At 42.5% G+C, this 27,735-nt stretch overlaps 1 protein-coding gene across 1 annotated transcript in view; it reads right to left on the bottom strand.

The window, feature by feature from the left end:
• PPP1CA (protein phosphatase 1 catalytic subunit alpha) overlaps positions 1–27,442 on the bottom strand; it is a 40,847-nt gene extending 13,405 nt beyond the window's left edge. The window contains 4 exon segments of the mRNA XM_030185699.1: positions 1,799–1,903; positions 8,313–8,543; positions 9,848–9,979; positions 27,176–27,442. Coding sequence (XP_030041559.1) covers positions 1,799–1,903; positions 8,313–8,543; positions 9,848–9,979; positions 27,176–27,230 — 523 coding nt within the window. The 5' untranslated portion in view covers positions 27,231–27,442.
• Between the last annotated feature and the right edge of the window lie 293 nt (positions 27,443–27,735).

The raw sequence follows: 27,735 nt of genomic DNA, 5'->3' as shown, positions 1-27,735 counted from the left end.
AACCTACTTGTAGTGCACAGCATGCAGGGGCTTCCAATACAGGGGGGGTAGGAAGGAGTATTTTCTCATTAAAATAGAAAAGAAAAGTATATTAGGTAGAACTTGGGATGGCTCATAAGTACCAAGGCTTGACGTTCTCTCATTCTTCTAGTTGAGGAAGCCACCAATAAATAGTTTCCAGGAACTGTACTTCAGTGAAGCAACACCCACTGCCTCAAACAGCAGCTTGATCCCAAAATGCAAGAGTCTTCTGTGATTGTGGCCCGATGTCAAGAAGTCTCTCTATGAATTACTTACCTGTTTGTGAGCAAGGGGAACCAGTTCTGATGAGCCCAGTAGGGTGCTGTGAGTTATCACATGCCTGACCTCTGCTGGGAAGGGGAATTAAATTTAGCTCACACCTTTTCCTTAGTAGCTCAAGTGACATATTTTCAGGTGCAGCAGGTACATCCCTGTCCCTAAAGAGCTTACAATCTACCTGAGGCAATAAAGGGTGAAGTGATTTGTCCAAAGTCACAAGGAGCTGCAGCGGGATTTGAACCCTGGCTTTTCTTGTAGTCCACTCGCTGCTTTAATTTTAGAGTTACTGCTATGAGTCACTGCTATGAGTGGGGTGGGAGAATAAACAGAAAGGAGAGGCCAGATGCAAGATATGGCTAGGGCATCTCTTGACAGTCAATGCAAGGCTGGGTGTACTGAGCAAGGGAGGGGTAAAGTTGCATTTCTCTGCAGGTAAAAAGGGGTGCTTGAGGGTTCCCCCAAGGCTTAGATGTTGTGCAGAATTTCCTGGTCCAGGAACCACTTGTAAGGTTAGGTAAAAAAAAACTCCGCTGCCCATTGGCTATCTGGTGAAATGAGTAGCTAGCTTTGGCTGCAATTGGAATGGCAACCTCTTACATCCTTGTTGCTTCCCAGCACAGGTAGATGGATCTAATTCCTCCCTGCTCACTAATATCAAGCACAATGATTGGATTGTCTGTCTGAACTAATTACTAAATTTGAGGGCCTGATGAGAAACAGAAGAAAACAAAACTGAGGTGCTCAGAAAGGGCTATACTTGCTCACAACCTTATACTTTAAGCTTTGTGAGAGCTTTTCTGTCCTGGCAACATGCTGTGATGTCACTAGCATACACCTCACTTGATCCCACTTGTTGACAGAAACTCATACCTAGATTCCTTCCCCCCTTCCTTGGATGTTCATTCTTCTCATTTTTTTCCCTTCTACATGCCTAGGAGTGAGTTTTCCCAGCTGAACTATGCACTAAACTCCTCCTCTGGGTCTTTAAAGGGGACCAAGGGATATATGTGCACATATCTCACATGGTGGGGGGGGGGGGGGGGGGGGGGAGGAGAGGGAAATGGTGGTGTCTTTGTGTGGATTTTAGAAAGGTGTGGTAATCAAGAATGCGGCAATGGTAGACCATTCATACAACTGCACTTCAGAAAGATCTTGGTAGAGAAGAGAGGCTCACCCCCCACCCCCACCCCCATTCATCCAGTGGGTGGGGGAGAGGGTAGGGCAGAAGAGAAGGTTATCATATAGAGGTGCTCCTCATACAGCCAGGTATGTACCCTCTCGTTCTTGGGTCAGGCTGCACTGGCATCTTCCTCGCTGCCATGAGCAGATACTTGTCTCCAGGAGTTCCAAGCTCAAGAGTGTAATTCCTAATGTGAAAGACCTGACAACCCCCCCCCCCCCCCACCCCCCTGCTCCAAACCATATAGCCAACTAGCAACAATTAAACTTCAGAAAACATTCTTCAGGTAAGAGCCCTGGGTCGCCACATCTCCCTTACCTCCATGGCAGCAGAAAATCTTCTCATCCACAATGGCAGCGATAGGGAGACAGTTGAAGCAGTCTGTAAAGGTCTTCCAGAGTTTGATGTTGTAGCGTCGTTTGCCTGCAGGAGACGGCAGAATAAGAAAGGTATAGCACGTGTTTTCGGTAAGGTGACAACCCATTTCAGAGAGTCCCTCAAATGCTGACAGATACCGTGTCAGAATGAGCCCCTTTGAGCAAGACCTATGCTAACCTCCACCTCAGATCTGCTCAGCTTACTGATTAGTCAGGTGCTATCGTATGATACCAAGTTTATTTCATACTTTCTACCCTGCTCTACTGCCATGCCATTTAGGTGGTTTACAATCTAAAACTGAAGAAACTAGGAGTGTACACAACAAAGGACAACACAGGGGAAGAAGGAGGGGTGGAACCAGGGGCATACCTACGTGGGGCCATGGGGGCATGGGCCCCCAAAGATTACGCCCTGGCCCCCTCTACATTTGACCCCCCCTCCCCCTGCCGCCACATCAGGTACCTTGTTTGCGGGCAGGGGTCCCCAATCCCTGCTAGCCCAAGAGTCATCTTCAGCGCTGGTAGACTCCGGCGCCTTCGTTGTGGGATCATCTGTTTCTGACGCCTTACGTCCTGCACGGGGCATGCACAGTGCAGGACGTAAGGCATCAGAAACAGATGATCCCACAATGAAGGCGCCGGAGTCGACCGGCGCTGAAGACAACTCTTCGGCTGGTGGGAATTGGGGACCCCTGCCAGCAAACAAGGTACCTGATGCGGCGGGAGCGGCGGTGTTTTTTTGCAGTTGTGGTCCAAAGTGGCGGGGGGTCAGCTAAACAGTGCCCCCCCCCCCCCGTCTCGGGCTCTGGCCCCCCCTCACGCCGCGGTCTGGCCACGCCCCTGGGTGGAACTACTACTACTTATTTCTATAGCGCTACTAGATGTACGCAGCGCTGTACACTTCAACATGAAGAGACAGTCCCTGCTTGACAGAGCTTATAATCTAATTAGGACAAACAGGACAAATAAGAGATAAGGGAATTACTAAGGTGGGGATGATAAAATAAGGGTACTGAACAAGCGAGTAAGGGTTAGGAATTGAAAGCAGCATCAAAAAGGTGGACTTTTAGCCTAGATTTGAAGATGGCCACAGATGGAGCTTGACGTACTGGCTCAGGAAGTCTATTCCAGGCATATGGTGCAGCAAGATAAAAGGAACGGAGTCTGGAGTTATGGGCGACTCTAGCATTTAGTGCACGCTAAAAACTCTAGCATGACTTAGTAAACAGGGCCCTAAATGAGCTATCAAAATACCACTTAAATTGAATCTTGCTAACTACAGGAAAAGCTAAGTTTGACATGTAACATTTATGTATAGAATGTAATGAAGTACGAAATGAAATTAGAGAAATATGCGATACAGTTTACAAATAAACAGACAACATGCAAGATATACTACACAATAATTACACAATGTAACATATAACACGAATCTCAAAAATATAGGGGTTGATATTCTAAGTGATTAAACTGGGCAGGAGAGGCTCCTGCCCCATTAAATTGCCTGTGTAGAGTTATCCAGGGATATTCAGTGGTACTTAACCGGATCGTGCCACTGAATATCCCCTCTAACTGCCTAAGCCAGTGGTTCCTAAGCCTGATCCTGGAGTCATCCCAGCCAGTCAGGTTTTGAGGATATCCACAATGAATATTCATGAGAGAGATTTGCATGCAGTGGAGGCAGTGCATGCAAATGTCTCTTCTGAATATTCATTGTGGGTATCCTGAAAACCTGACTGGCTGGGGAGTCTCCAGGGCCAGGTTTGGGAACTACAATAACAGACAGGAAAATTAAACAAATTAAGGAGGTTATTTGAGAAGCAATCTTCAAGGTTTATTTAATATTTGCCATTCTGCACATCAGTAAGTGTCTACATGGCTTACAATACTAAAATATATAGGCCAGAAAGAAACTAGACATTAGGAATGAAAAGGAATAGGCCAGGAACGCCACTGTCGAATAGTCAAGGAAGCAAAGAGGGAGGGGGACAAGTCTAGACTGATTCATCTCACTCAACTGCAGGACAGCGACTAAGGTAATATGAAAGCATCCCTGAATAAAATGTTTTGAGATCTATCTTAAATTGAGTCATGGAAGTTTGTGAACTGAAGAATAATGGTAATGCATTCCATAGGGAGGAACCGGGGTAGCCTCGTGTCTAATATGCTAAAAAGATGGTACAACCAATAGGTGCAAATAGCAGTAGTATCTATTAGCTATATGATAGTGGACAGAGTATTATCCAAAGAGAGAAGCTAGTCACCGCCCGCCACTATCCGACACTCCCACTAAATATCTAGATTTATTTCAGCTGCTGTGTCTGGCAGATAATACACACCACCACCAGAGTTCAACTTATTCAGAACACTGCGATGAAACTATCATATACAGCCAAAAATATCCAATTATACTATTGAAGGTGCAACACTGGCCGCCCATTGTCAAACTCTTGATGGTGTCTCACTGCATCTTTTACATTGGCCTTACTCTGACTGGGGCGGTCATTAATTTACCGTGCTCCGAGACCCTCTCAGAAAAATTTTAAATTGTTACCTACAACTTCACAGGTTACACTGGAACTTGACACACTGAATACTGAAAGGCTATGCACCATCTTTGGAACTCTCTGCCCCAGAGTTGTAAGAGCTGAAAGCTCTTTTTCCAAGTTTAAGGTTTGGCTCTTTTCTATGATCTTTGCCTAGACTTAAAAATTTCTGTCTTCCAGGTGCTGCAAGATTTCTCTCTCCTCATTGTTTGTATTCTGATTAATGCTTCTTTTAATTAGTTTTTGTTTTGCTTTTTTTAAATCATCATCACTACTTTTCTTTTAATTGGGATAATTTGAAGCCTGACAAACATCCTTGGTGCGTCATTAACTCACACCCTACCCATCCCTCTTTTTTTCCCTGTTGTTCTAAGTTAGCCTGTGGTTTCTGGATTCCATGTGTAAACCTCCTTGACACATGTGCACATGGCAGTGCATCAAATTATTAATGTAATGCAATGCTGGTAACACTGAACAAAGATGGCTCAATTAATTTTCAGAGGCAAGAACACAACCTGAGCTTATGCTCCAGTTTCTTTCTGCAGTTATTTGCTAGAGAACCACCCCACGGGCTTGTTCTGACACAGTTAACACTTAACTCAAGCCAACCAACCAACCACACACACTTGTCTTTGGTAATTTTTGTGGTTGAAACTTACTGCTCTTACTTTGTTGCACAGATCTGGTTTCTATACGCAGTGGAAACTACAGAGGTTAAACAGTTGCCGTGCACAGGTTTGGTTATCTCTGTTTCCACTGCAAAACCTGCACATAAGGAGTCTTAAATCTTAAGAGAGATGTTACACAGCACAGCACGAGCTCTCCATGGAAATGACTGGGGATGCGTGTCTAAAGTCCTTTAAATGCACTGTCAGCACATTGGAAGAAGTTTTCTATTTAGGAGCCAGTGGCTGAATGTTCCCACAAGCTTCCTGTTGTCCCTATCAAGGGAATGTTCCCCCCCTCCCCAAAACACACCCACACTTGGATTCTTCTCTTAAAGGTCTGCAACAGCTTCTTTAGCACCCCATTCTGTGTCTATTTGGGAGGAGAGGGGAAGAAAAAAAAAAAATCACACCCTTAATGCCCTGCTGCTTCATTTATGGCTGTAGCCCAAATACCCATGATTCTCCCTTCCTCTCAATCTCTTCACCCAGTCTCTGTCATTCTCTTATCCAGCCCCGCAACACTATCCTCCTCTCTCACCTCCCTTTGTTTTCATCTCCTTCAATCCTTTACCCCTCTCCTTTGCCTCCCAGCCCCCCCACACCACTACTAGCCAACTCCAATCACCCACAGCCAGTCAGTCAGCCATGCCTCCCCTCGCCTTCCCACTATCGAACAGCTGTTCTCTTTTGCCTGCAGCACAGGGCTCTGTTAAGACTGAACACTCACCCTGGTCTCAGAGTTCAGATGTCATGTCATGTCAGCAATCAAGCTAAAGGTTCCATGGCAACCAGCGGCTTCATGTAGTATTTTAAGTTTATCGATCTTCCTTTTTTGCACATAGAGTTACGAAGTTACATAGGCTCCTACTTAACTTTAAGTCTATGTGCTTTGAAAATGAGCACCCATATTTTTAATTGCATTATTTTTTGCTACAGATGGGTGGATATACGGACATAGTAATGTAACGGTTGTATGGTTTTGGTTTTAGACATAAGAGTTACTTTAACTCTATGACCCATATGTGATTTTCATTTAAACCTTTTTTTGGCACTGGGGTTATTTATATGGGGGCCTTTATACTAAAGCTTGGCATATGTTAATGGACATTAGTATGCACTAAGGGGACCTTTTACTAAAGGGTTGCCACCTGGAACTACCACCAGCCCAATGTGGCTGCCGGTGGTAGTTCTGCCTCGAGCGTGCACCATTTCCAGGGCTACGAAAAGTAATTCCAGAATTTCTAGCGCGGCGCTAATCCCGTGGGAGCCCTTACTGCCACCTCAATGGGCCTCATGGCCACACGGTAACAATAATCTCACCGCATGGCCATGTCTTTTTTAGGGGCTTTTCACCCACTTTGGTAAAAAGGGCCCTGGTGTGTCTCAAAAACAGCTACCACAGGACCCTTTTTACCACAGCTTGGTCAAAGGACCCCTAAATGTCATGTGGCCCACAAATATAAAATGAGATATGCACCAATGCTGTTAGCTCGCACTAAACTTTAGTAAAAGGGCTCCTTGATTTTTAGTTCCGTGGCAGTAATGCACATACGTGATTTCTTGTCTTTTAAGGGCTTGTGACCATCTCTGGGAAAAGGTGACTAAAGTCTTCAGAGACAGAAAATGAGGTTTTAATGAATGCTGTTATAATAATACAACAGTGCAAACCCCGTCCTTTTATGTGAAAAATATATATTTTTTTAAAACAAACAAACTTACTGCAGTTCAAACATGCAACTTTTTCAGACTGCTTACGGACTCATGATAGAAAATCAGTTACTCAATATTTTGATCTGTTACTTTAGTCATCTTTTCCCACAGATGGTTATTTACGTGTTTTTACTTTTACAGTGGCTGAATGATTTTTATGTTGAACAAACACTCCCATTAGTGGATCAAGGAGACACGATTCTAGTGTGACCCATTCAGTGATATTTTGTCTACAATTTTCTCTTTTACTACCTGTGCTCCATCTCTCCAATTGATGTATATTAACTTATCTTATAGGATTTCTATAGTGTGTAAATTTATTTCAACATTTTCTGTTTTCTCACATATGTTTTTATTATTCGTTAATGAATTTGTTTTGTTTTAAATGTTTCATTGTATTTGAATTACCAAATTTGTATGCTTACTGTTTTTTTGTTCATTACATTTATGTCATCTCAGACCCCTGAGGCAAGCAATTTGCCGAAACATAGACTGTGTTAGGTTCTGGCTTACAATAAAACTGTCTCTGTATCTACTAATGGCTGACTGCACTTTTATTAGGAGAGAAGCAAAAACACAGAGGATTTTTGCTGTTTCTAACTCAGAGCTCCAACAGCCAAGTGGTTTTAGTGACTTAATCCATTTAGGCTGTTATTAACATTTGGTTTAAATCTAAGTACAGACATGTCCTTCAGTCTATGGAAAATCTATATGAAGTAAAGCAATGAAGAAATGTAAACAATTCTTTGTAAGAACATTAATGAAACCTCCCCTCAACATCAAAGCAGACAGCGTTTAAAGGAAATTCAGTGAGTTAAATTATATTACAGGCAGACAATGTACTAACTTTTTGTTTTGGTGTACTTCTTTTTCCCTGACCAAGAGTGGCATAAACCCTCCTTTACAAGTGCTTGCGCCCCCCCACCCCCCAAAAAAAAAAAACAAAAAAACCACACCCCTTATCTCCCTGCGTATCCATTGCAACCAGTGTCATTTGGAGCTTGCGCACAGCCCATCATTTCCTCAAGAACCAGATAAAACCGCTAATTCAAGGATGTGCTTGGCAGATATCCCCTTTCTCTTCTATCCCCAGTGACAGGAGCCAGGGAGTATGTGAATAGTTAAGAATACAGTTTTCAATAGCTAAATTGATAAAAATGATCATTTTCCTCTAAAGCCTAAGATACATTTTGTGCACACACTGTCTTAACAGCTACCAGCCTTCTTTGCCACAAAGAGTAGACAGGACAGCTAACAGGCAGTCCAAAAGGGCAAGAAATTAATTTTTAAAAAATACTGCAACAATTTGGAAAACAGAATAGTTGATTACTAGACATTAAAACATTTCAATCTGTGGCCATGTACTTGGTTTGGTAATTCATGTGACAAGACTGTCACAGAAATTTAAGTAGCCTTGGATTCAAATCCACTTATATCCTGAAGGCACTGAACTTTCAGTTTCCACCCATACTATCCCCCCCACCCAGAGACTGCAGCACAACACTGTACACCACCCAAAGCCCACACTCACACTCATCATAAAAGCCGTAGATGCGGTTGATGCTGGCACATTCGTGGTTCCCTCGCAGCAGGAAGAAGTTCTCCGGGTACTTGATTTTGTAGGCAAGGAGGAGGCAGATGGTCTCCAGCGACTGCTTCCCTCGATCCACATAATCTCCCAAGAAGAGGTAGTTGCTCTCAGGGGGGAAGCCCCCGTACTCAAACAAGCGCAGGAGGTCATAGTACTGTCCGTGAATGTCACCTGTGAGGAGTTAAATCCACCAAACATGTCAGGGCAAAAAACCACCCCAAAGAAAGGGCAACCACAAGCTCACCATATTTCTACACATTTTACAGCAGGAGGTAACTGTGGCTGCACAGTTTTCAAAAATCATACAATTCACTCCGCCATCTAATTGGCAAATTGCTCCAAAACTCTAGGAGAGAAGGTTGCCCAGGCTCACATCTCAATACCTACTTCAAGGGGTGCTGAAGGATAGATTTCTGGAGTTAAGCTTAATGGCAAGCCAAGCAAGGGGAAGGAACCCAGGAGCCTGGGCCAAGCTGAACATGACAACAATTGTAAGCAGCATACTCAGTTCATTTTTTCTAGCAAAAAAGGTGCCAGTACTCAAATGCCAAGCCACCCTTCAGGGTTAGACTGATCACTGAAGGACCCACCCAACAATAGCTAGGCCCCCTGCAACCAGTCACAGAATCTATGACAAGGCAGACTTGGTGTGAAGAGCCTGAGCTCTTTCATTATAATTTGGGGACCATGAGTCAATTTTAGCAGACAATGGAAAAGGTGCTGGTACTCAGTACCCCCAAGTACCCCCTCAAAAAAAAAAAAAAAAAAAAAAAAAAGCCCTGAGCATACTATGCCATAATATATACTGTTCTTTGAATATTTTTTTTTCTGTTCCAATTTTCTGTTGCCTATATCCAGATTGACCTTGTTGTACAATGTGCCTTGTGTGAATTTCTTCAAAAAGGCAATAAATAATAAGGCCTGGTCATGGAAGCAAACAGCAAGATGGGTACTGGGAAAACTTGTATCAAAGGGTTGGGGCCTTTATCTCTCAAATTACATGTGAATAGCAGAACTGGGCATGAGGAGCATAAATTGTGTTTTATTGTAGGGCAGGTCTGAAGCTTCTGAAAGAGGAAGGGTGGGTTGTAACAGCATTAGCCAAAGAGAACTCCACATTGAGTTTCACAGGGGGCTGAAGTGCTCCCCGAGACAGATATATTCCCTTGATGTACACTAAGTTCCTGTTATCAGACAGAATTACTTTTAATTTTGAAGCCTCCATTTATGCCCTGTATATCCACAGGTAGATTTACACCCTACTGTACTTTATGAATAGGCTTGGCTAGACAGCGCAGGTAAGCAAGGCATTGTTCAGCAACAGGTTCTGTTCTTTGGACAGTCTGATTTGTAATGTATTAAAGGTTCAACACCAAGATAAATGGGAACCAGAGAACAGGATTCTCAACAAGAGCACTACGGGCCACAGATGGGGCCAAAACAATTAACCCCTCTCTATTGTTACCCGCACTCACCACAGATCTTCAGGGGGGCCTCCAGCTCAAGCAGAATGGGCTGACTCAGGAAGATTTCCCGTGATTTGAGGCAAAGGCCACGGATCTCATTTTCTGTCAGCTGCACATTTTTCCCTGGCCGTGATCCCTGGACTGGAGAGAAGATGGAAGAAAAAAACAAAAACAAATGTTATCCTGCCCACATAGCACAGCATTCACTTCCTACTTTCATAACCGCATAGTGCTCAGTTCAGTTCAAACCGTGCTTGGCCTCTGCCTCACTACATACAGTGTTCAGCCCTGCTCTCAGTGCACACACTTTCTCTATCCTCTCTGGGCCCTATATTCCAAAACACACGAATTCCCTAAATTCAGGCTCCTAAGTTAAATGCCCTTTAGTCCCTTATCAGTCAAACACAGGAGCCTAGGTTTTCTGCTAAAAAGTTACATAAACTTAGGGATCGATATTCAAAGTTATCCTCCTTTCACCAGGTCTCCAAAATGTCAGTTGTATCTACCTCTTCATTCAGTGCTATATATTTTAACTCTCCCACCTTTTTTTTTTTTTTTTAGACTCCCCATGATCTAGTTTAAAAGCTTCTTGCCCATATGCGCATATTCAACAGATCGCCAAAACCTGTCGTTTATCTACAATATTAGCAAAATTCACCCCTTCCTTTCTGAATACGCTGCCAGAACCCTTAACCACACCCTTGCCACCTCTCGCTTGGACTATTGCAATTTACTTCTCACTGGTCTTCCACTCAGCCATCTCTCTCCTCTCCAATCTGTCCAAAATTCTGCGGCACGACTTATTTTCCGCCAGAATCGTTATACCCACACTAGCCCACTCCTCAAGTCACTTCACTGGCTCCCTGTCCAATTCCGCATTCAGTTTAAACTTCTCGTACCTTTACATGCATCCACTCTGCAGCCCCCCATTACCTCTCCACTCATCTCTCCCTACATTCCTCCCCGTGAACTCTGCTCACTGGACAACTCTCTCGTTGTCCCCCTTCTCCTCCACTGCTAACTCCAGGCTTCGCTCTTTTTCTCTCGCGGCACCTTATGCCTGGAATAGACTTCCTGGACCTATACGTCTAGCTCCATCTCTACCTGTTTTCAAATCTATGCTGAAACCCCACCTTTTCACTGCTGCTTTTTAGCTCCCATTACTTCCCTCACCCGCAACTGTCTCGTCTGTCTGTATTATTTAGATTGTAAGCTCTTTTGAGCAGGGACTATCTCTTTGTATCAGGTGTTCAGTGCTGCGTGCGTCTGGTAGTGCTATACAAATGCTAATAATAATAATATGCATCACAATGAGCTCCTCCCTAGCACTGTCCAAAAATCTCATCTAGATGTGTTGATATCTGCAGTGCAGATGACAAATATGGGAGATCTGCCCCTTTCCCCATAGATCTAGTTCATCAGAACGCGAAGCATGTTAAGAGTCCAGAAGACTTCCAGATTTAAGAAATAGCAGCTCCTACACCATTGTGTGGTACACATTCTGAGGTGTATTTTCAAAGCACTTAGACTTACAACGTTCCATAGCAACTTAATGAGCTTTGTAAGTCTAAGTGCTTTGAAAATGAGGCACTCTGCGTACAATTACAAATACAAGACCTCCTATGCATACAGTTTCTCCTTTTTGGACAGCCAGCTTTGGAACGCTCTGCCAAGATCCATCCGAACCATCAACAACCATCTACCATTCAGAAAAATGTTGAAGACCCATCTCTTCAAGAAAGCTTACCCTAATGACCCAACTTAACTTTTTAAATTATATTTTTATTAAAGGTTTTGTCATACAGAGAATACAAAAATAAACACATCATCAAACAACCCCCCCCCCCCCGGAAATTAACCCCCCCCCCCCAAAAAAAAAAAAAAAATCATAAGCATAATCAAAGTCAAAGTTCCATGGCAATACCCGGAGACAAATTGCAGGGTTACACAAGGTCAAGGAGTGCTATGTGGCTCCTGACAAAAAAGGTCTAAACGAGCCCAGGTCCTCAAAACAGACCTAATGTTTCGACGCCTATGGGCCAAAATTGTTTCATATTTTCTGATCACGCATACATAACTCCACCATTCATTATAATTCAGGTACACATTATTTTTCCAATTGGAGACAATTAAATGCAAGGCAACAGCTAGCAGTATGTTATACAATTTCTTATCAGACTCCAAAAGAGGGATAGTAGGACAAGAAGCTCGTAAGATCACCAACTTAACTTTTTAAACCCACCCACACGATTCCTGCCCCGACGATTATTATACCTTTGACCATGTCTCACAATCTCCTTATGCTCATTCCTTAATCTCTTCCTCACCATCCTTCCTACTCCTTACCCCTCCCAATCTCTTCTCCTTTTGCTCATCCTATCTTTGTTTACCTCTCCATGCTCAATTTACACATCCTCAAAACCCCACTACTACTATGTTTACTAAAACTTGTAACATTCTCCTTCAAGACTTTGTAATTCTATTTACTATGTAAGCCGCATTGAACCTTCTATGTGTGGGAAAGCGCGGGGTACAAATGTAATTAATAATAATGAGAAGTTTGTGGAATTCATACACCTCAGGACAAGTCTGATCAATTCTGGTTTTTAGTGGAAAAGGGGAAGCAGTTCAAAAAGCTGAACTGTGATATTTTTGGAGACAGTACTGAAATCTTCTGTTATGGGTATTGGGGCCCCAAGACTCATGACTATGCACCTCAGACCTTTGTTGATATGCAGGAAAGGCTTCCCAGCATGCTGTGAAGAGAATCTCGAGTGGTAAGGTAAGAGGTAGCTTCTCTCACACAGCACTCAAGCCCCTCTCTCAGTCCATCTCTGACCCAACTTCCTCTTCTTCCCAGTAGTATGTGAATAGGGGGTCAAAGGAATACCTCATAAAGGCATTATGTATCATTCCAGAAAATCTCAGAAGAAATCTCAATCTTATCCTCATTCCAGACAACAGAGATCCAAAAGCCACAGCCTACTCCTCATCCAAAGGCTGGAACAGAGTTTGGACTGCATTCAGGAGATCAGTCTAGGGTTCCGGTATCCATGCCAGACAGCCTTTTAACCAACCACTAAGGTCTAAAGATCATTCAGCTTGGAAGTAGATTCCAGCTATTCTATTATATTGCCCACCAAGAATATCTTAGTTAAACTCTCAGCACCGGGAAATACTTAATCAAAAGGCACCCATCTTTGCTCTTAGGAGACCAATGTGGTTGAAACTGTCCCACCAAGGAAAAGGAAGCAGGGATTTTACTCCCAAGTATTCCTTGGTCACGAAGAAAACAGGGGGATTTTGTCTTGACCTAAGGGCTTTGAACATATTTCTGATATGAGAAAGGTTTAAGATCTTTCCCCGAGCACCAATATTCCTTGTCTTCAAAATGGTAACTGATTATGTTCTCTGGACCTAAAGGAATCCTACACCCATAGGAGAGACACAAATCAGAGATAGCTAGGATGTAACAAGCAACCCCGCTACCAGTATCACAACTTGCTTTTCAGCCTTGTGTCTAGCCACAGAAGCCAAGCATCTGTGCATATTTTCCTAGCTGGAAGACTGGTTAGTTAAGAGCGTATTATGGGAAGATCCATACAAATAAATTATGCAGGTGCTGGAGTCAGTGTTCATCATAGACTGCCAAAAGTCACATTTAAGCCCCTCATCTCAACCGGAATTCACAGGAGCTCTGACATGACTCAGACAAGGTCCTTTTTCCTGTAAGACAAGATCCATGGTTCAAGAGACTGTACTGTATCAGCAAACATCAGCATGAGGCCTAATGGTCAGCAGTGGGTTCATATCCTGGGGAACCGGGTTCAATTCCCTCTGCAGCTCCGTATGACCCTGGGCAAGTCACTTAGCCCTCCGTTGCCCCAGGTACTAGACAATACTAGACTGTCAGTCCATTAGGGACAGTACCTGAAAATAAAATTGTAAACTGTTTAGGTCTAGGTAGTATATACAGTATAAATACAGAAAATAAATAAATAACCCAATTCTCTTAGCAAAATGGATCATACCTCATTGGATTCAGGCCACTCAGACTGTGAGATGTAGCCTGGATCACAAGATCTCTCAGAGACTGTGTCCTGGTGAATGAATCAATCCTATCTGGTGAACATAAGTATTGCCATACTGGGACAGACCAAAGATCCACTAAGCCCAGTATCCTGTTTCCTACAGTGGTCAATCTTGGTCACAAGTACCTGGCTAGATCCAAAGAGAGTAACAGTTGCTTATCCCAGAAATAAGCAGTGCACTTTACGAAGGCCATCTTAATAATGAAGGATATCCCTTTTCGAATTCCTCCAGTACAAAATTGTCCTCACCAAAGATGTGTCAACACTGAGTTAAGGAACTCAGATAGATGGATTTCTCACGTAAGGTCTTTGGTCCAATCTGAGGAAGAAGGGCAACCTTCGAAAGCTAATCAAGAAATGTATTAAGTTATGTCCAATAAAAAAGGTATCATCTTATTTTCTTTTCCATGTTTTATTTTGTTTGATTTCTATTGATAACCTTAAGAGTGGACTAACACGGCTACCACACTCCTCTACAGTCCAATCAGGAGAAATTTCATTAGATAATTGTTAAAACGTATGCAGACTGTGAAAAATTGCAGAAAGACCTTTGGAAATTGGAAAACTGGATATCCAAAATTCACCATTTTGTAATACCCGCGGGCAGAGGGCCAAGTAATGTATGCTGTTTTTTTTAATTGAATTTTCTATTTTATAGCACTGTGAGGTTTTAAATTGATTTTATTTTGATGTTTAATTGTGCTCTGCCTTATACTGACATTGGCTATATGGTGGCTATTGGCTTTGGATTTCTGGCACACTGGCCAGTCCACCTGCACCTGGGCAAATAGTTTTGTGAATGTTATAGAGACCAGTATTCAAAGAGTTTATGCTCATAAATTGGTCTCTCAAACTTTTATATAGCTAGAGCTGAGTGCCAGAATTTATGCTCAGTTGACTGAAACACTTTTAATACCCTAAATTTGAGAGTAGTTGGGGAAGGGGAGGGGAGGTTAGGGACTTAGCATTGATTTTCAACACCAGGCAACTACGTTAGAGACTTATGCTCTGTGTCATTCATTTGCCTAGATTTAACAACATTTAAAGTCCTAACTTTAGATGGATTTTCAGCAGAAAGTTTAGGCTCCTATGTTTGAATGAAAATAGGGGGCAAAGTTACACACCTAACTACTACTAAACATTTCTAGAGCGCTACTATGGTTACACAGCGCTGTACAAAATACTCAGGAGCTCAGCTTTTTCTGAAAACTGGGCTCATCATAGGGACCTTTTGGGAGATAGCAAACACATAGTCACTGATCAGAGATTAGAAGAAACTATTGCAAGTGTATGAAAACTAAGATGGGGGGGGGGGGGGCGGTGCTGTTCGGTCACTTCCCAGGCTATACGGGCTGGGGGATGCTGAAAGTTTGCATTCATAGCCCCTGAAAAGAGAGCAACATCTAGAGGCCATTATTGTAGGGTTTCAAAAAAAAAAAAAAAAAAAATCCCCAGTGTATGTCTGCCGCTGCAGTGATCAAGCTGCCTGAGTTGGTTGGTTGGGGATAAATTTATCTATTTTATATCCACAGGTATAAAAGGGCTGGTACTGCTAGGTCACAATCCTAGTTCCCATAGATTGGGGAAGTTCAAAAAAGCAGGAAGAAACAATAATGGAAAGGAATACACTTTTATTCTGTGTGCCTAGCTTGAAATAACTTTTATTGGGGTGGTTTGCTTTTTGGGTATAAGAATTTCTTACTTTTCAAAAAAAATGAATAGAAGTATCTTTGGACTCTTACACTGTAATAGCGGTGCATTTTTTAATATTGTATGCCAGCCTTTTCTGGCTGTGTTTTGAGTTTCAATAAACTTCTAAAAATAAAAACAACAAAAAAAAGCAAAGTATGAATAGCTAGCTGCCCTGTGTAATGTCCTTGTAAATTGAAGGCTTTGTGGCCTGTTTAGTAAACCATTTGTTAAAGCATGTTTTTGACATGTATTAGTGCACCAATGTAAAGGTCATATGCACTAAAGAGCACTAAACCTTTAGCACCATGTCCAATCGTTTCCATGGCATTAATGAATGATTATTGCCTGCTGGGAATTATCTACAAGATTTATAATCTTCCTATACACAGTGCTACGTTGACTACAACAAAAACTCACAACGTAACGTGTCATACATGACAGATTACTAAAATTGGACCCAACAGAAACAAAACTCTACTGTCTGCCAAGATCAGTCTTTCTCCTGCCAGGTGAGTTCCTCTGAGAACCACTCAATAACAGAAGGCCCTGTTCCACATCCTGATACAGGAGTTAGGATCCTGTTTCTTTTGTTTGTTGATATGTACTATATGGCTACTTTGCTTATCCATCTGGACCAGGATTATTTTGTTGGCTAACAATCTCTGAAAGCCTTTAGGGTGTTCCATGGAGTCCTGAATTCCAGGAGATTTATTTAAGAACATGAGAATAGCTATAGTGGTGCAGACCAATGGTCCATCTAGCCCAGTATTGTGCTTTCAACAGTGGCCAATCCGGGTCACAAATACCTAGCAGAATCTCAATATTCCATACTATCAATCTCCGGGTCAGCAGCAGCTTCCCCATTTCTACCTCAATAGCAGACTAGAGGTTTCCTTCAGTAACTTGTCTTAACCACTGTTACCACATTCTCTGGTAACGAGTTCCAGAGCTTAACTATTCGTTGAGTGAAAAAATATTTCCTCCTATTTGATTTAAAAGTATTACCGTGTAACTTCTTTGAGTGTCTTTTAGTTCTTAGTACTTTTTGAAAGAATAAATAAATCGATTCACTTTTACCAGTTCTACATCACTCAGGATTTTGTAGACCTCTATCATATCCACACTTAGCCATCTCTTTTCCAAGCTGAAGAGTTCCAACCTCTTTTAGCCTTTTCTTATATGAGAGGAGTTCATTCCCTTAATCATTTTGGTCACCTTTCATTAACTTTTTTTTTTTTTTATTCCGCTACATCTTTTTTGAGATACAGTGAACAGATCTAAACATCAATACTCAAGGTTAGGTCACACCATGGAGCGTTACAAAGGCATAATAATATTCTTTGTCTTCTTTTCTATCCCTTTCCTAATAATTTGTAGCATTCTGTTTGCTTTTTTTGAATATATATAGCCTAGAGGAAAGAACAGACGGGGGAGATATGATACAGACTTTAAATACTTGAAAGGTATTAATATAGAAACAAATCTCTTCCAGAGAAGGGGAAATGATAAAACTAGAGGACAGGAGCTGAGGTTGCGGGGTGGTAGACAGGAGTAATGTCAGGAAAATCTTTTTCACGGAGAGGGTGGTCGATGCCTAGAATGCCCTCTCAAGGGAGGTGATAGATACAAAAACAGTGGTGGAATTCAATCCACGAACTTAAGAAAATCACTAAAAACCAACCTCTTCAAAAAGGCCTACCCCAACAACCCCACGTAACCCTCTTCACCTATCAACACAGCACGACTATGATCGAACAGGACATCACGCAATCTTCATCCATTCCAACCGTTCACTTATACCTCATACGATCACTATACAACTTTTTATTTGTTATCCGACTGGGCAAACGCCTTTGGCGGTACTATGTAAGCCACATTGAGCCTACAAATAGGTGGGAAAATGTGGGGTACAAATGCAACAAATAAATAAATAATTAAAAAAAAACACTTAAATGGCTGCAGGGGGTGGATGTGCGAGAGACACTTGGACAGCTGCCCCAGCTGTGAAGAACTAAAGCCGGTACCAGGCGGACTGTGTAGGTCTGTGCCTGTATATGACAATCCAGTTTAGGACAAGCTGGAAAGGGCTTCAATGGCAACTTCAGTAGCTGGAACTGAGGACAGTATTGAACAGAATTTTTCGGTTTGAGTCCCACAAATGACACGATAGATTTGGATAGGCTGGAGTGAGCTCTGACGGCAACTCCAGTAGGTGGGACATAAGGACAGAGCTGGGCAGATTTCTGTGGTCTATGTCCCAGAAACGTCAAAGGAAGACTCGTGATAAAGTACATAATATATCACATTCATTGTTGATTTAATCATGAATTAATAATGAGTGTGACTGTTGGGCAGACCGGATGGACCATTCAGGTCTTTATCTGTGGTCATTTAGTATGTTACACTGGGCAGAATATTACAGCATATTATCCCCAATAATTCCTAGATCTTTTTCTTGGGTGCTGACGCCTAAGATAGAACCTAACATAAGGTAACTAATGATTTGGATTATTTTTCCCAATGTCCATCACTTTGTATTTGTCCATATAACATTTTATTTGCCATTTTAATTTTTTTGCATTTCCTTCAAAGTGTTTACTTAACATGTATTTTCTATGACCCAGAACATTTGTAAAATTACTTGACAGGTTTCCAATTCATCTTGCTGGTAATCCTCCAGTAGAGTAGGGTTAGTTGTATGTTTATTTCATGTACTGTTAGGCCTTTGCTTTTTTTCTCTCTTTTTTTCCCTAGAATTCTCTGTTAATGTGAGTTCCTCTCCTCACTATTGAGAGCTAAAATTGGATAAATGTCCTTTTTTTAAAACTAATTTTCTTATTATATTTTCTGCTTTTGGATGTACTTGATTGCTAGGAATGTTACCCATAATTTCTGTTGCAAATGATTTGCTTGTAAAATTGGTTAAAATTTCAATAAAAATAAAATGAACAAGAAAAAAACAGTAATTTCAAACAAATCAAAACTTCAAATGTTCTATCTCTAGTCAAAGTCCCCAGGCAGAGATTTCCAAGCCTGACGAGCAATCCTTTATAAAGTAAATTTCCAAATAGAAAAAAAAAATCATTCTGGGGATCTTAGTGCTTGTAAGGGGGCATCTTTTTGGAAGTACCAGTAGCCAGGCCAACACAGAAAGCAAAAGGAAGAAACACTCCCTCATTGATACCCAGAATTAATTTGGTCACCATTCTTCAGGGCATTTCAGCCACTCTGACATTATTCTTGGATCCAGATTTTGTGCTTTCCTTGGTATTGTCCCCTCTGATCTATGGGAGGGTGGGGGGGAGAGAAAAGGCTTAAAAGGAAGCAGAACCATGCTCTGATCTTGCACCTTGCGAACAAGTGTGTGCCTGTACAAAGCCCCATTCAACGTTGTTCATCTCAAAAGCTACCAAAGACACAAAGTCATGGAGGGGTTTGAAGGCAGGAGCTTTTTATTACTCTAACCTTACAAATTAGAGACCAGTGAGTGAGACAGCAAAGATAAACAAAGGCTGCAGATGGCTGAATATAGGGTTACAGGCTGGATGACTACCGTGGTGTTTGCTTTCAAAACAGGAGAGAAGCGCTCAAGAACCACTCACAGAGGGATTAAGCTAGTCCAAACAAAGGAATCACCTAGAGCTGGTTTGTTGATCTTCATTTCTGTGTATCCAACTGGACTAATCCAGCACAATTTATTCAAAATCTAACAAACTCACAGGTTATGCAAAACTAACAACTAAATATATTCTAAATTGTTCAGAGAAGCCTACCAGTAAATTATGTAACCTTTCACCTGCCTTCTGTCCTTTTCCCAGATGCAGCACCGGCTCCACTCTATGGGACCAGCCAGAAAGGTGTGGGGCTTTATAGGGCCAGACAGCTGACCTCACCACGATTGTGACCTCAGCACCAACTTCATAGGCTAAGGCAGGTGTGGGCAACCACAGTCCTCAAGGGACACAACCCAGTCAGGTTTTCAAGATTTCCAAAATGAGTATTATTGCAACGGAATCTACGCGGGCTACAAAGAACAACTCATAAAAAAACTCCAGACCACCCAAAATACAGCAGACGGGCTGATATTCAGCAAAACACGCTTTGAAAGTGCTAAACCCCGCCAAGAAAAGTTGCATTGGCTCCCAATCAAAGAACGGATCATCTTCAAAATCTGCACCTTAGCCCACAAAATCATATACGGCGTAGTCCCAGAATACATGACAGACCTCATAGACTTACCAATAAGAAACAACGTCAGATCATCAAGATCCTAGCTAAACCTACACTACCCAAATTGCAAAGGACTGAAATACAAACCAACTTATGCAGCCGGCTTCTCTTACATAAGCGCACAACTATGGAATGGGCTCCCAAAAGCTATGAAAACAATCCATGACCACTTGAACTTCAGGAAATCACTAAAAACCAACCTCTTCAAAAAGGCCTACCCCAACGACCCCACATAACCCTCTTCACTTACCAACACAGCATGACTATGATCGCACAGGACAACACGCAATCTTCATCCATTCCGACCCTCCACTTTTACATACGATCACTATACAACTTTGTATTTGTTATCCACCGACTGGGCAAACGCCTTTGACGGTACTATGTAAGCCACATTGAGCCTGCAAATAGGTGGGAAAATGCGGGGTACAAATGCAATAAATAAAATAAATATGCATGAGATCTATCTGATTACAATGAAGTAGTACATTGAAAACCCCAGTGCGTTTTTTCTAGCAAAAAAGGTGCCGGTACTCAAGTGCTTGGCCACCCTTCAAGGGTGGGGTGATCACTGAGGGACCCACCCCACAATAGCCAGGCCCCCTGCAACCAGTCACAGAATCTATGACAAGACAGAATTGATGTGTAGAGACTGAGCTCTTCCATTAAAACTTGGGGTCCATGGGTCAATTTTAGCAGACAGTGGAAAAGGTGCCAGTACTCAGTACCCCCAAGTAACCCCTCAAAAAAAGCCCTGGAAAACCCAATTGGGTTGTGGCCCTCGAGGACTGTGGTTGCCCACTCCTTGGCTAGGGAATCATCTCCCCCTGTACCTCAAATTGGAATCTCCTTTTCTAACTTAACACTTTCTACTTTTCAGCTGTCTTTCAATCTATTTTGCATTAATAACATTGTTCACTCTCCTCAGGGCCTGTGGGAAGAGTGATCAAACATTTTTCTGCCCCGGTGTCTCTCTTCCCCCGTATAATTATTGTATCTTTTCCCTCGCCCGCTCCTCTTGTCTCTAGTCCTAGTGGTACTCTGCTCCATCTTTCCCCCATTTTCTTTTTAATATAGACAGTATATCAGATAAAATTGAAACCTGAACGTTAACTACCCAGGCCATTAGTACTTCTGCTGTTAAGTTATTAAGTTGAAAGCGCCACAAGGCAATATTTCAAATACAACATTTTTGTCCACTTTTGCAACGTACTTAAAGCTGCAGTGCGACGTACTTAAAGCTGACTTGTCACTGCAGCAAAAATGGAGCTTTTCGAAAAACATAAAGACAACAGTCTGGCCCCTGTGACTAGGCAGCCATCTGGAATCGAAGGTTTAAGGTTCCTGTGGGACAGGGATGTGCTCCAGAGGGGGTGTGTGAGGGAAAGCCATTATATGAGCGACCCCTGTTGGCAGCGGAACAGAGACTTCCCCAGTGCTCATCCTGGGAACCCCAAGTCACACCTAGGAAGCTGATCTCACATGCATAATCGGCGCCGAGTTACATATCCTAAATTTAAGAATAAGTTGCACGAGGAATGATCTTAAGTTTCATTTCTGACTAAACATGACTTACAAAGAACACAAATGGTCGTCTTTTCTATCAAATACAAAATCACAGTTGAAACGCAGAGAAATGTTACAAGCAACACACAATCCTTGACTGCGACCAGAGAATAAAGCTGAATGTTTGCAGCACAACAGCTGAAAGGTTATGTGCGGCTAGTCCCAGATGAAAAGCAGTTTAATATTTAACCTTTTCTCTTGTGCTAGCTAGACAAGTTTCCACATCATTAAAAAAAAAAACAAAATTTATGAAAATGGGGTACTTTTAGAAGAGAAAAATTATTTTAAAATATGAGTGGGTTGTGTTGTTTTTTCTGCCAGGTTCAAATGCTGGACACTTTTTGTATTAGGTGGTTAGTCCAGTTCTATGTTACAAGTGTATTTTGTTTTATAATTCTTATCCACTAAAAGCAAGGCCTTATGATTAAAAGGACCAATGTCCAATTTTGACTTAACCAGCTCCAAAGTCTGTCAAGGTAACTTAAAATCATGTTTCTAGGGGGCTCCCTTAGCTGTAGGTGGGCTTGCTAATTTTAATATTGTCTTAGACCCCGTGGTTGGCTAGGGGTCTTAGCTTAGGACCCTGTTTATTTTAACCTGTGGGTGGTTTCTGGGTGTCTTTTGAATGTTGTCAATATGACTACGTGTGCTCGTTGGGATCTATGTAATATGCAAATACTAGAGACAAATAGCTTTCCATTTCAAAAGCTTTAATTAATGACATTTGCACGGGTAAGAGGACGTAGGCTCCAGGGGCAGGGCGAGGCAGCACAGAATACACACATCCTGGTGATGTCACAGTCCAGATGCTGCAATAATTCTGTAATTATGAGCCAGCAGCTGGCATCACATGGCCCTAAGCATTTGTAACCGGTCTCACACAGCAGACCCATCACAACTGCTGCCTGCAAGAAACAGGGCACTGGCAGACTGGAAAGGAAAGGCGGACAGCTCCCCTAACAGTAAGCTGATCTGTCACCGGCTTACTCTTAATTTACTTGAGAATGGCCTTTTCCTTCTTTCAGAGGTTTACATTTATGCTCTGTAGGGTGATTTATAATGAAGTTACCAGATGACGCCAAGAGCAGATGTAAGTCTCTGTGCCTGACTTTAGCAGAAACACTGTCTCTTCATCTCTGGGGCTTCTATTCAACAAATTCATAACGAAAATCCTACACTGGAGCAATTCTTCATAAGACAGAGCCAAATATTGTTTTGAGCTGCCAGAAACATTTTTCATGGCACAAGAAGTAAATGCTACAGACATTTGTCTACTTTCATGCCTCAGGAACTATGCAGAGCTGAGGCTCCTGTTGCTTACTGTACTCTTCAGAAGCTGGTAAGCACTGTGTAGGGTCGTCCACCCTGAAGGTGACTGCATCATCTTCCATCCCTAACCATTTTTGAAGCTCAGCCTCCTGGTAACAAGGCTGGAAAATCCCAGGTGCCAAGTCACCCAGGGGCCTCAAACTGGCACATGGCAACCCCCAGGCTTGTCTGCAGGGGTGAAGATGCCACCAAATAACCTGAATTTAGGGTGAGGGGGAAGAACTCAAAGACTAAGAGAAAGGATGTTTGGCAGAAGAAAAGAATAACTCGCAAGAGGAAGGGATGAACAAAAAAGAAAAATAAAGTCTTAAAAAAAGGAAGAAAAAAAAAGCTATCTAATCCATAAAAATGTTGTCTGATGTCAAAGTTTCTAGTTCTTATTTTATTTATTTACTAATGCCTTACACAAAAAGGTTCAATTATACCTGCACTCTCTGTCCATGACAGAGTCAGTTTACCTGCTTCTAAAAGTAAGTCAAAGACAGTACATACGTGCTGCCATACTGGGACAGACTGAAGGTCCATCAAGCCCAGTATCCTGTTTCCAACCTGGCCAAGATCCCAAAACAGTACAATATATTTTATGTTGCTTATCCTAGAAATAAGCAGTGGGTTTTTCCAAGTCCAATCAAAGAACATATTTCCTTCAAAATCTGCACCCTGGTCCACAAGATTATCTACGGCGAAGTCCCAGGATACATGACAGACCTCATACCAACCAGAAACAGAACCGGATCATCACGAACATACCTAAACCTCCACTACCCAAACTGCAAAGGACTCAAATACAAAACAACCTATGCATCCAGCTTCTCCTATATAAGTACACAACTATGGAACGCACTGCCAAAAGCTGTGAAAACAATCTACAACCACCTAAATTTCAGGAAATCACTAAAAACCAACCTGTTCAAAAAGGCATACCCTACCGACCCAACATAAATGCCTAAACTCTGCAACACAATAAAACCAAAGATCGTACTGGACACTATATAACCTTCGCTATCTTCAACCCCTATTGTGCCTGAAACACACGTACCTCATTCGACCACATCACCTTATATTTGTTCCTTTACAGGACTTGGCGAACGCCTTTCAGTACTATGTAAGCCACATTGAGCCTGCAAATAGGTGGGAAAATGTGGGATACAAATGTAATAAATAAATAAATAATGGACTATGGACTTTTAAGAAGCTATCCAAACCTTTCTTAAACCCTGCTAAGCTGCTTTTACTATATTCTCTGGCATCAAATTCCAGAATTTAATTACATGTTGAGTGAAGAAACATTTTCGCCGATTCATTTTAAATTTACTACTTTATAGCTTCATTGCATGCCCCCTAGTCCTAGAATTTTTGGAAACAGTAAACAAGCGATTCACATCTACCCATTCCACGCCACTCATTTTTTAGACCTCTATCATATCTCCCATCAGCAGTCTTTTCTCCAAGCTGAAGAGCCCTAGCCAATTCAGCCTTTCCTCATAGGGAAGTCATCCCATCCCCTTTATCATTTTCATCGCCCTTCTCTTTACCTTTTCTAATTCCACTATATCTTTTTTGAGATGCAGTGACCAGAATTGCACACAGTATTCAAGGTGCAGTCGCACCATGGAGCGATACAAAGGTGTTATAATATCCTTGTTTTTATTTTTAATTCTTTCCCTAATAATACCTAACATTCTATTTGCTTTCTTTGCCACCGCAACACACTGAGAAGAGGGTTTCACAGTATCAATGACTCTTTTTCCTAGTCAGTGATTCCTAATGCAGAACTTTGCATCACGTAGCTATAGTTCTGATCCCTCTTTCCCACATCCCTCTTTGAACTTGCTCACATTAAACATCATCTGCCATTCGGATGCCCAGTCTCCCAAGGTCGTCTTGCAATTTTTCACAATCCTCTTGCGATTTAACAACTTCAAATAACTTTGTGTCGTCGCCAAATTTAATTACCTCACTAGTTATTCCCATATCTAGATCATTTATAAATATGTTGGAAAGCAGAGGTCCCAACACTGACTGCTGCGGAATCCCACTCTCTGTTTTCTTTGCATATTTAAGCAACAGATGAGGAAAAGGTTAGTGTTACTTAATATCTTTTCTTACCCAGTGATCGCTGCATGTGACAGTAAAATAAGAGCCATGACTGGGACACAGCCAGACCAGAAAGTACAGGAGAGGTTATGACAGAGGAACAAAAAACACAGGGTATCCCAGAAGAGGGAGAAGCATTGTGATCTCTTTGACAAAAAGGTTCCTTTTACTCTGGTGTGAATGACACATCTCTAGAACAGAAATATCAGATGGAAATTCAGCTGACACCCAGCTACACAAGAGCAGCCAAGTAGGGAGTACTTGCTAGTGGGAGATTTTAATCTGCCCTGAATCATTTGGGACACTTCAGCAGGGCAGATCTTGAGCTCCAGTCTGAGGATCTGGCACACACAGACAGGGAAAGTTTTACTTAATACAGACATGTGTTTTAATATAACACTGCAGATTGAGACTACATGACGGTAAAGGCCAAGAACTGCCAACCTTTATCAAAAGCAGAGGAGTTATCAGAAAGACCCCTGGCAGGGGCAACAGTGAAGAGTGCTGCAGAAGTCCAGCCAACAGTGAAGACAACACACCCAACAATCACTTGCAGCGATCACCAGGTAAGAAAAGATATTCAGTAATACTAACCAGTTACTGCCAGTGAATATCCCATTCAATGGCATTTAACTGGTTGGCAGCACCTGTTAACCAAAAACAAGTACCTTTGAATACAACCCCCATTGTACACAGTGCCCATGTGCCCCCTGACGCCAGGATTTGAGGGGTACTTGTAATCCCAGCCTTCCCAGAAGCCTACACAACCCAATGTTGGACACCCCCAAAAGATGTCTAGGATAAGCAGCATAACATGTATTGTATTGTTTTGTGATCTTGCCAACCTGGATTGGCCACTGTTGGAAACAGGATGGGCTTCATGGACCTTCAGTCTGTCCCAGTATAGCAATACTTATGTAGAATTGAAATTTACTGAGCAGATAATTAAGGTTATCTGCTCACGTGACGCTTGTGCAGTGCTATTGCACACTGAAGGAGCCAAGCAAAAAAAACAAAAAAAAATACAGGGCACAATCATTACTGAAGCCTCTATCCTGCAGAAGTCCGTAAAAGATGCACATCTCCCAGCGCAGGTCCCAATATCTTTATTGCTGCCTGAAAAGAAAGCCAGCCAGAGGCTAAATCTCTGACATTCCACCATGTGCATTGGTCAGGAGTTAGGCAGACTAGGGGCAAACTTTCAGGACATAGGAACTAGTTCTCTCTATAACCTGAGACAAGCCAAACACTTTAGCCCATTGGGTGACCTGGAATCACACACACACACACACAGTATAAGGCTTTTCCTTAATAAAATGAGACGTTCTACTCCACTCACCTGGGAGCTGTTGTCAAAATGAAGGGCTTTGTACCCCTATTTATAAACGTTCAAACAACTGTAAAAAGTTATATTTATATAATCATTTTTACAGATTGGATCGTAGCAGCTTACTTAGCAGGGGAAGCTCTGGAACAGCAGTACTCAGTCTTCCCTGGGGAGAACCAAATCTTGACTCAGCCCACCCCAGGTCTCAGCTGTCACAGAAGGGGAAGGGAGAGGGGGACACCCAACTCAGAAGAAACACCAGTATTATAAAATTATACTCTTAAGGTTCCTGATCACGCTCTGCACATGACCTCAACTAAGGACACTGAACTGTTTAGACCCTGGCAAATCCAAGGAGAATTAAACCTCTCCTAAGCAAAAATACTACTACATATATATATATTTTTAACCAGTTCTCACTGCTAACTACCTAGAGCCCTGGGGTGTTTCAGCCCAGTTGGGCTGTGAGCAGGCAGTTGTAGTTTCTGTTTTTCAAATAAGGCGTGTAGTTTCTGTGTGTTTGCATATCGTCTCCAAGGGAGTAAGGGAAAGAAATTAAATTCCCAGAAAGAGAAGCAGAGCAATTATCACCGGGCGCTTCCTCTCCGTGCAACCCCGGGAACAGGCGACAGCCTCACCCCGGCTGCCCAAAGGCACTGCGCGAAGGATCGGGGAGAACAAGCTACTGCTGCTTTGAGCCCTCTCGGCAAGCTTGGGGGAAGGGAAATTCTCTTTTCCTTTTAACTTATGTACTTGACTCCTCCTCCCCTCACTTCCTGGTTCCTTCTCTAAGTGTTCACTTTTTCTTTTTTTTTTTTGGTGACTAACGAGAAATCGATTGCAAAAACGAACAAAACAGATATTTGTTTTACAAAAAAAAAGTATCTAGAGAGAGTTAAAGGAAAGAGAGCCGAAAAGAGCGTAAAGAAAGGCGCTCTCACAGCAGGACAGGAAGCCGCCGGGGCTGGAAGGAAGCAGGAGCAGAGTTTTAGGCAATAAGTTCACCTTCTAGGAGTCTCCCAATGATAGAATCGATGTTGAGTTTTTCGCTCTCGCCCATGGTGGAATGGATAGGGCAAGCTAGCAGGGGGCTGCGCTCCTCTGTGGTCCCCGATGCTGCTGGATCCTCAGCCCCTCAGGCCCCCCAGCCCTGGCTTCCTTCCTGACTACAGAGTGTGTGAATGAAAAGGAAAGAAAGAGTGTGAAGCAAGCTTCCTTCCTTCCTTCCCACTGGGACCTGCGTCCCTCACCCGCTGCCCCTCCCTGCTCTGCTTGAGCTGGTGCTGATTGAACGGTGAAGGGGGGAGGGGAGCCTGGCCTCTACCAGTGAGAGCAAAGCCTGGGTGAGTGAGTGCACTGGTGCAGCGCCTGGAACTAGCCCCATCTACAGGGCGGGAGGAGAAATGTCACTGTCAGCAGCTGGAGTGCAAGAGAAACCTTCACTTAGCACGCATAACCCAAACACTCCTCCATCACAGAGAAGAAATATCCCAAGAACCCTAAAAAGGACACAGGAAGCAGGTTAAGAAACAGCGAAACCTGGGTTTAAAATTCTGCTCCTGCCA

The sequence above is a fragment of the Microcaecilia unicolor genome, chromosome 1 (genome assembly GCF_901765095.1).
Source record: "Microcaecilia unicolor chromosome 1, aMicUni1.1, whole genome shotgun sequence".
Classification (NCBI taxonomy): Eukaryota; Metazoa; Chordata; class Amphibia; order Gymnophiona; family Siphonopidae; genus Microcaecilia; species Microcaecilia unicolor.
The sequence above is the reverse complement of the archived record's forward strand: the minus strand, read 5'-3'. Positions and strand labels throughout refer to the sequence as shown.